The sequence below is a fragment of the Littorina saxatilis genome, linkage group LG8 (genome assembly GCF_037325665.1).
Source record: "Littorina saxatilis isolate snail1 linkage group LG8, US_GU_Lsax_2.0, whole genome shotgun sequence".
In the NCBI taxonomy this organism is placed as follows: Eukaryota; Metazoa; Mollusca; class Gastropoda; order Littorinimorpha; family Littorinidae; genus Littorina; species Littorina saxatilis.
The window spans coordinates 8,486,975-8,497,052 of record NC_090252.1 but is presented as its reverse complement, the minus strand read 5'-3'; the positions used below and the strand labels follow the sequence as shown (position 1 = coordinate 8,497,052).

Here is a 10,078-nt window from a genome sequence, read left to right as displayed (position 1 = left end):
ACATATTTTCCATGCAGCTTTGCGGCACTGCCCACGTCCATAACAAATCTGGCAGTCCGGCTATGGAGGGCAATCTGGTGAGTAAATGTGTTCCGCAGATGTTTTCCAAAGACAGCCTTTAAAAGTCAGCAAGAAAAATGTAAGTAGTCAACCCTGGAATTGAGGCATGAGATTTTTCAGCCGATTGGCAGATTACCACCTTTTTTTTTATCTACTTGAAGTGATTCACACAAACTGGGACTTATATAAAGGATAACCAGCATTGGATTCATGATATCAGGTATAGATGCTTGTTCATTCTTTGAGGATGGTGTAATTGAAGGTTAGTTTTTAACGAATGTGTCATTGCAGTGTTTTTGGAGAAGGTCTTACTGTTGCGATTCGGAGATATTTTATTGTGGAACTATTTAAGGGTATCTATGATTGAGAATGCTTTTGCTTTGCTTTTGTTTGGCCTTTGGAGCCTAAATTCATACACACTTTAGAATATTGCTGAAGCTTGTATTTGACCTTAAGCATGGTTTTTTGTGGTTTTTGAGTCACTTGAGAAAAAGTGACTCTATGTAATCGGTCAGTGTTAGTCTGTCCGGCCGGCCGTCCGGCCGGCCGTCCGGCCGGCTGGCCGGCCGTCCGTAGACACCACCTTAACGTTGGACTTTTCTCGGAAACTATCAAAGCGATCGGGCTCATATTTTGTTTAGTCGTGACCTCCAATGACCTCTACACTTTAACGATGGTTTCGTTGACCTTTGACCTTTTTCAAGGTCACAGGTCAGCGTCAAAGGAAAAATTAGACATTTTATATCTTTGACAAAGTATCTCGGAAACTATCAAAGCGATCGGGCTCATATTTTGTTTAGTCGTGACCTCCAATGACCTCTACACTTTAACGATGGTTTCGTTGACCTTTGACCTTTTTCAAGGTCACAGGTCAGCGTCAAAGGAAAAATTAGACATTTTATATCTTTGACAAAGTTCATCGGATGTGATTGAAACTTTGTAGGATTATTCTTTACATCAAAGTATTTACATCTGTAGCCTTTTACGAACGTTATCAGAAAAACAAGGGAGATAACTAGCCTTTTCTGTTCGGCAACACACAACTTAACGTTGGGCTTTTCTCGGAAACTATAAAAGTGACCGGGCTCAAATTTTATGTGAACGTGACTCATTGTGTTGTGAATAGCAATTTCTTCCTGTCCATCTGATGCCTCATATAATATTCAGAACTGCGAAAGTGACTCGATCGAGCGTTTGCTCTTCTTGTTTTTACAGATTCTCGGTGGATTGTCCGGAGAGCCGTATAAAAACGACGTTTTCTACAGTCCCATCGTGAAAGAGATGTATTATGAGGTAGTCATATCGGACATAGCTGTTGCAGGGAGCTCCCTCAATTTGGATTGCAAAGAGGTAAGATAGATCTATTATTTTGAAATACAGTGGAACCCCCCTTTTAATAATCCCCAATTGTTTCCATCTGAGTGATCGACAAGAAGAAGAAAAAGATACTCCCCAATTAAAGACTCCCTCCTTTTTAAGACCCTGTTTTCTTAACTCTGTGTATGCTGTATGTAATGTTGTGTTTATGTGTATATAAAAGAAATCCCCCCGCGGGTTAGGGGGAAGAATTTACCCGATGCTCCCCAGCATGTCGTAGGAGGCGACTAACGGATTCTGTTTCTCCTTTTACCCTTGTTAAGTGTTTCTTGTATAGAATATAGTCAATGTTTGTAAAGATTTTAGTCAAGCAGTATGTAAGAAATGTTAAGTCCTTTGTACTGGAAACTTGCATTCTCCCAGTAAGGTCATATATTGTACTACGTTGCAAGCCCCTGGAGCAATTTTTTGATTAGTGCTTTTGTGAACAAGAAACAATTAACAAGTGGCTCTATCCCATCTCCCCCCTTTCCCCGTCGCGATATAACCTTGAACGGTTGAAAACGACGTTAAACACCAAATAAAGAAAGAAATATAAAAGAAAAAATTTTAAAAAACGACCATGTTTTCTTAGGCTTTCTGTAGGTAACCTCTGTAAAGTTACCCCCATTTCATTTTATACCCCTTCCTTTTTAAGACCTGACTTTCTAACTGGGAGGGGGGGGGGGGGGTGGGTGGGTTGGGCCCATCTTTGCTTCAACTACAAAATTGAGAAAGAGCAAGAAAAGCGGTACAGTATATTAATTCTTAGGTCTGAAACAAAATAGATGTTGGCATTTTGGAACTGGGATTTTCTCTCGCTATGCTTGTATTGAGTGAATGTTATTTCAGGGCAACGGATCACGTTTTTAAACTTTTCCTTTTTCAGTACAACTTTGATAAAACCATAGTGGACAGTGGGACGACACATCTGCGTCTTCCTCGTCGTGTGTTTGAGGAGGTGGTGACAAAAATCCAAGCAGATCTGAAGGTGAGCCTGTAAAGATATCTTGTAAACCCCCCACCCCCCATGCAAACCATGCAAACCATCGCCGGCCCATCTTATGGCATGTAAGGCCAAAAATAAAATTAGGTGTGGTTACGGTAACATAGCCCAAAAAAATAGGGTAGGAAGGTTTTTTTTTTTCTAATGTGTACAAATTAAACCTACTTGAACTACTTGACAGGGAAATAAGTGTGCGACTCGGGCGCTTTCGCTTTCATTGCGTTTTCTGCGTTCGTTTTCTTGTTTTGTGTGTGTTGTTTTTTGACAAATGTAATAAAAAGTTATAGGATCGGCCCCTAAAAATAGGGTAGGTCGGGTTACCGTAACCACACCTATTTTTTTTTTTTAGGCCTAAGCCTTGGCAGATCTGAGGTAGGCATCGGAACTGATTTCAGGGGAAGGGCTTGTTTCAAGTGCACAGGCCAGTGAACGAAGAAGACAGGTGTGTTGTCAACGTCAGTGTCAGTGAACGAAGAAGACAGGTGTGTTGTCAACGTCAGTGTCAGTGAACGAAGAAGACAGGTGTGTTGTCAACGTCAGTGTCAGTGAACGAAGAAGACAGGTGTGTTGTCAACGTCAGTGTCAGTGAACGAAGAAGACAGGTGTGTTGTCAACATCAGTGTCAGTGAACGAAGAAGACAGGTGTGTTGTCAACGTCAGTGTCAGTGAACGAAGAAGACAGGTGTGTTGTCAACGTCAGTGTCAGTGAACGAAGAAGACAGGTGTGTTGTCAACGTCAGTGGGTACCTTCTTGGAAGATTCACAAAATGATGACTGTGTCTAATGACAAATGTCACAAATTAAACAAACCTAGATGTCTCTTCTTGCCCCTCTCCTCCAAAGTGAAATATCTGAAGTCAAAAGTGAAACAAATTTAGAGAAGGTGTCATAATACAAATAATGGCGTCTCATGTACATTATGTCGCTTCTGCCACATGTCTCCCTGGAAATAATACAGAATTTTTAGAACGAAGTCGTGTCTTGGACCCCCCGCGGGTTAGGGGGAAGAATTTACCCGATGCTCCCCAGCATGTCGTAAGAGGCGACTAACGGATTCTGTTTCTCCTTTTACCCTTGTTAAGTGTTTCTTGTATAGAATATAGTCAATGTTTGTAAAGATTTTAGTCAAGCAGTATGTAAGAAATGTTAAGTCCTTTGTACTGAAAACTTGCATTCTCCCAGTAAGGTCATATATTGTACTACGTTGCAAGCCCCTGGAGCAATTTTTTGATTAGTGCTTTTGTGAACAAGAAACAATTAACAAGTGGCTCTGTCCCATCCCCCCCCTTTCCCCAGTCGCGATATAACCTTGAACGGTTGAAAACGACGTTAAACACCAAATAAATAAAGAAAGAAAGTCATGTCTTGGTGACTTTGTCATATTTGCAGTAAAAAACTACTGTTAATTCACTGCTATAGGCTGTGCATGTGTCGGTAGTGTATGTCATTAAGTGTGACATGTTTTGTGTGAACAGACCAATGAACAGAAGATGGGCGAGGGGACGATGCCAGTGTCGGTATTGTATGTCATTTAGTGTGACATGTTTTGTGTGAACAGACCAATGAACAGAAGAAGGGCGAGGGGACAATGCCACTGTCGACCTTCTGGACGGGAGCAGATCTGTTATGCTGGGACGACCTTAGTCTGGCCTTTGACCTCTTCCCTGTCGTGTCCTTGTCCTTGGTGTCCAGTCAAGGTCACAGCAAGTACTTCACTCTTCACCTTTCCGCTCAGGTAAATTGTGCTGCATCAGCAGTAATTGTGTTTATAGTAGATTGTAATAATAATAATAATAATAACGGGTATTTATATAGCGCCTTATCCGAAGTTCAAAGCGCGTATGCCGTGTGAGATATGCAGGTAGAAGTACAGTAATTTTCTGGCTACAAAGCACTGCCAATTATAGGCTGCACCTGCTCATTTGGGGAGCACTATAGATTAAACACTAACAGAGTAAGGCACACTACATTTTTACATCTAGTCAAGTTTTGACTTGAAGGGAAAGAGGCCCTTTCATCATGCATTCATCGATATGACCATCGTATTCAGACCTTTCAATACACAATGGGACACATTTGAGAAAATGAGGTCTTTATTGGAGGGAATCTGACTAATAAGTTGGTAAATTAAACAGAGGTAGTTAACTTGACACCGGCACGGTTGGCCTAGTGGTAAGGCGTCCGCCCCGTGATCGGGAGGTCGTGGGTTCGAACCCCGGCTGGGTCATACCTAAGACTTTAAAACTGGCAATCTAGTGGCTGCTCCGCCTGGCGTCTGGCATTATGGGGTTAGTGCTAGGACTGGTTGGTCCGGTGTCAGAATAATGTGACTGGGTGAGACATGAAGCCTGTGCTGTGACTTCTGTCTTGTGTGTGGCGCACGTTATATGTCAAAGCAGCACCGCCCTGATATGGCCCTTCGTGGTCGGCTGTGCGTTAAGCAAACAAACAAACAAAAAGGTTAACTTGACATTAGAACAATCAAGGTCTTGAAAAGGAAAAGGTATGAAATTGTGTGTGTGTGTGGGGGGGGGGGGGGGGGGGGGGGGCTAAACGGGGAGGGGCTGGACCACTATTTATGTATGCAACATTTAAAAACAAGGGCGTTGATTTTTCATGTTGCAGCATTATTTACGTAGTGTGGAGAGCTCAGCGGAGACCGTGGGCTTTCTTCCGGTCCCCGGTACTTGCCTCAAGTTTGGCATCTCCCCCTCTGACTCAGGTATGTTAAGGCCAAAAAAAAAAAAGGTCTGTTTACGGTAACATAGGCCAAAAAAAATAGGGTCGGTAGGTCGGAATTTGTTTTGTTTTTTTTTCCCAAAAAACCATATTTTTACGTTATTTATTTATTTATTTATTTTTTTTTTCCCAAATGCCCAAAAAAAAGTCTAGGGTCGCGCGAAAAAAATAGGGTCGGTCGGGTTACCGTAAACAGACTATTTTTTTTTTGGCCTAATTATTGAGTGTGTGTGTGTGCGTGTCAGGAGGAGGGTAGTGTTTTTAGTGTGTGTGTCATTGTTGTCTGTGTGTCATTGTTGTCTGTGTGTGTCATTGTTGTCTGTGTGTCATTGTTGTCTGTGTGTCATTGTTGTCTGTGTGTGTCAATTGTCATTGTGTCATTGTTGTCTGTGTGTTCATCATAAATGTCTACAACATTTACTGTCCTTGTCTCAAGTTTGGCATCTCTCCCTGTGACTGGAGTGTTTCTTGCACCGTCAGTGTGTGTGTAAGGCTGTGTGGAACTCTGTGTGTGCTCGTGTGCTTCTGCTCCTTTGGTTGTGTGAGGTCTGCATGAGTGTGTGTGCAAGAGAAAAGGAGAGAGAGAAAGAGAGTGAGCAAAATTTTGTCTGTGCATTATTAATTTGAATGAGCTGTCTTTCTGAGATGGACATATTTTACCTGCTTGACCACTCAACCCACTTTTCCACTCATGAATAATGTTTGCATGTTTGCTAAATGCTCTTTCATTACAACTTATACGTTTGTGTGACCACAGGTGCTGTGCTAGGGGCGTTGCTGATGGAGAGCTTCTATGTCGTCTTCGATCGGAAGAACAAGCGCATGGGTTTTGCGCCGAGTACGTGCCCTCCTCCATACCCTGGCCGAAAGGGAGCAGACCTGGTGATAGAGGGACTCTTCCCAGCCACAGGTATATGCAGTCTTGAGTCGAGCGTTTGAAAAACAGTGAACATTACGTTTCTGAACTGCAATCACCCACCAAACACACACACCCCCCCCCCCCCCCCCCCCCCCCTCCCGCCCGCACCACCAACCTCCTGTAGATAACAATCTGCATCAATGCAAATGTTCCGCAGCAGGTTATAATAAGCATGCACACACACAGAGGCATGTACATAGACACAGATACACACACACACACACACACACACACACACACGCACGCACGCACGCACACACACACACACACACACACACACACACACACACACACACACACACACACACACACACACACACACACACACACACACACACACACACTCTCTCTCTCTGGTACAGACACATGCATGCATATTTGCCTGTCACTCTTTGAAAGCACTGAAATCTTTTTCAAAAGTTCCATCATAATCAATCATCATCATTATCATCATCATCTACCACTAATCATACCTATATTTCATCAACAGGCAACCTCACAGCCTGTCAGTACCAGCGAGCCGTTCAGGACGACTCCACACTTCTGATCGTGACGTACATCATGGCGGCCGTCTGTATAGTGTGCGCTCTGCCGCTGATTATCGTCTTGATCCAGTGGCAGTTACGCAAATTCTCCAACAGGCGGCGCTTGTCAGAAGATCCTGAAGCCGAGACTGTGCTTGCTGATGGCAGTTAGCATTAAGTTTGATATTATTTCATGTACTTTTTGTGTGTGAATGTGACGATGTTAATGATCGTAACAAGTTTTTTTTTCGTTTTTTTTTCAATGTTATTTTGTGGGGAGGATAAGGTGAGGTTATGAGTGGTCTCAGTGTTTGTTTTTTATTTGGAGTAAATAATGATTTTTGATGTAGTAATTTCTTGAAGTTTGGGGGTTGTAGTGGGGGGGGGGGGGGGGGGGAGGGTGTGTGATGTACCTTTGCTGACAGAATTGTAATACTCATTCAGGTGTCTTACTCATTCGAAATGATAAAATCAACCTATATGTGACCCTCCACCACGAAATGAGTCGCATGTCACCTTTGCATGATTTTCATATGTGTACATTTTCCTAAAGAGTTTTTTATGCTCTATCCAGTGGTGAAACCCGTTTTAGAAAAGAGCGAAAACTGTTTGAGTTATAAGCCTGTGACTAAGGTGACCCTCACACTGTTACCATACATTCCCCGGATTTATATTACGCCTAGCGCAGAACCGTACGAGGTGACATGCGACTCATTTCGTGGTGGAGGGTCACATATGTGCTTTTGTTTTGAGCTGCTAGACAAAAGGGTAATCTATTTGGGTTAATGTATTTGCCTGTTGAGCTCATACACAAAAAAGGGCAATGTACTTGGTAGTTTGTGTTCCCTATTTTGACAGTATTGTGATATTAATGCGGCCATGTATGCAGAAGCAATGATGAAGTCAGTCATACATGCTTGCTAAAACGTGTGTGTCGTGAGGGCAATGTTCTTTATACCTTAATCTGACAGCATCATTTTATTTAGTCAGCCATATATTCCAAAGAAATGATGAAATCCGTCGATACATACTTGCTAAGAATTGCCAGTCACAAGGACAATGTACTCATTGCTTGTGCTAAGGCAGCTTATGGTGATTAATGTTGGCTGTTGCAAGCCACTAACAGTTCAAATGGTGTTCTCGGTAGCTGTTTGGAAAGAACCTCTGTTGGCTTTTGATGGGTTGTGGGACGGGCGCAGTGGCGTGGTGGTAAGACGTCGGCCTCCTAATTGGGAGGTCGTGAGTTCGAATCCCGGTCGCTGCCGCCTGGTGGGTTAAGAGTGGAGATTTTTCCGATCTCCCAGGTCAACTTATGTGCAGACCTGCTAGTGACTTAACCCCGTTCGTGTGTACACGCAAGCACAAGACCAAGTGCGCACGGAAAAGATCCTGTAATCCATGTCAGAGTTCGGTGGGTTATGGAAACACGAAAATACCCAGCATGCTTACTCAACGAAAGCGGAGTGAAGCTGACTATGCTCTCGGAGTATAGTGTGGGGAGACCAAATGGGCAAACGAGCTTACACGTAACCAGACAATTCTGGAACGCTGAAGAAGAAGAAGAAGATGGGTTATGGAAGAGTTGCTGTTCCTTGGAAATACTGAGGCAATAAACCATGTGTGACACTGAAGTCGTGTCTAAGCAAAACATCACCGGCCAGGGGTTCTCTATACGTGGTTGGCGATCAGGGCACTGAGGCACGCAATCACATCGATCATCGAATAGTCAGCTCAGATGTGCATACTTTTGAAACGAACTGAGCGTTGCATTGTCGTAGGGTGTAGAAACACAGAACTCTCAGGTAAATTTCACTGGTATACGTCAGTCAATCGTTTGGTTTTAAAGTCACTTGACTTTTCTTTCCTCAGAATTTCCAAGGAAAAAAAATGTTACAACCCATAAAAACCGGACCGAGTTATTTCCAGAATGAGTCTATTCTTCTTCTTCTTCTTCTTGTTCGCCTTTACACTTGGAGTCCAGCTGAATTAATCAATTAGTCTATTGACTTTAAAGGTCCCATCAAAGATACAATCCTTCTAATATAACTGATTATTTACCCCAGCTCAGATCTGACCAGGATTTTACATGGGATAAAAATATTCATTCACTTGTACATACACTTACAATCAACAGCATTTTTTAAATTTTTTTTTATGGGGGGGGGGGGGGGGGGGAAGTAAACAGTCAGACCATTGAGTTTTGGTATGTGTCCCAGGGAAAGGATGCTCTTCTCATGCTGTGTAACAGTGTTGGTGTACTTGATTGTTTACATGGGAAGGACAGTTTCTTTCATCAGTGCATGGTGCTGTTGCAGCTAAATTTGTGTTGTCTTATGCTTTTTACATTTAGTCAAGTTTTGACTAAATGTTTTAACATAGAGGGGGAATCGAGACGAGGGTCGTGGTGTATGTGTGTGTGTGTGTGTGTGTGTCTGCCTGTCTGTCTTGTGTGTGTGTAGAGCGATTCAGAGTAAACTACTGGACCGATCTTTATGAAATTTGAGTTCCTGGGTATGATATCCCCGGACGTTTTTTGGCTCACGTAAGTGTAGCCTATGCGATGATAAACTTTGTCTGTCTGTGCGTGCGTGCGTGCGTGCGTGCGTGTGTGTGTGTGTGTGTGTGATAGAAACTTTAACATTTCCGAGTCTATGGATTACGTCAGTCTCGGTCAAAAGTGTTTGACGTGTGTGATACTGATAGAAACTATTTGAAGACGTCACATTATGACGTAAGAGGGTTAGACGTCACGCAAAGGAATTACTGAACGTCTCGGTCATTGTTATTGTGAGCGGGCCGAGACTACTTGGCAGATCCAGGGTCTCGCTTTCTTGCACAATTTCACCTATGCTTACTGTGTGTGTGTGTGTGTGTGTGTGTGTGTGTGTGTGTGTGTGTGTGTGTGTGTGTGTGTGTGTGTGTGTGTGTGTGTGTGTGTATGTGTGACGGGGTGATTGAGTTTGTGTTACTGTTTGTCGATTTCTTACGTGAGCCTTGAAGGCTTCGCCTCTTGTTTAAATTTTTTTCGATAAATACCATTGATGACGTCCTATCCGGCTTTTTGTAAAAGTTGAGGCGGCACTGTCACACCCTCATTTTTCAATCAAATTGATTGAAATTTTGGCCAAGCAATCTTCGACGAAGGCCGGACTTTGGTATTGCATTTCAGCTTGGTGGCTTAAAAAATAATTAATGAATTTGGTCATTAAAAATCGGAAACTTGTCATTAAAATTACTTTTTTATTAAACGATCCAAAAACAATTCCATCTTATTCTTCGTCATTTTCTGATTCCAAAAACATATACATATGTTATATTTGGATTACAAACAAGCTCTGAAAATTAAAAATATGAAAATTATGATTAAAATTAATTTTCCGAAATCGATTTAAAAACAATTTCATCTTATTCCTTATCGGTCCCTGATTCAAAAAACATATAGATAAGATATGTTTGGATTAAAAACAAACTCAG

The 10,078-nt window shown here is 42.4% G+C and overlaps 1 protein-coding gene across 1 annotated transcript in view; it reads left to right on the top strand.

The window, feature by feature from the left end:
- The window catches only part of LOC138972713 (beta-secretase 1-like), a 21,970-nt gene extending 14,981 nt beyond the window's left edge, over positions 1–6,989 (top strand). Inside the window, exons 5-11 of the mRNA XM_070345368.1 lie at positions 1–77; positions 1,276–1,410; positions 2,306–2,407; positions 3,981–4,157; positions 5,048–5,144; positions 5,919–6,071; positions 6,571–6,989. The exon at positions 1–77 is cut by the window's left edge and continues 55 nt beyond it. Of these exons, the coding sequence (XP_070201469.1) occupies positions 1–77; positions 1,276–1,410; positions 2,306–2,407; positions 3,981–4,157; positions 5,048–5,144; positions 5,919–6,071; positions 6,571–6,776 (947 nt within the window). The 3' untranslated portion in view covers positions 6,777–6,989. The remainder of the gene's footprint in view (positions 78–1,275; positions 1,411–2,305; positions 2,408–3,980; positions 4,158–5,047; positions 5,145–5,918; positions 6,072–6,570) is intronic.
- The last annotated feature ends 3,089 nt before the right edge of the window (positions 6,990–10,078 follow it).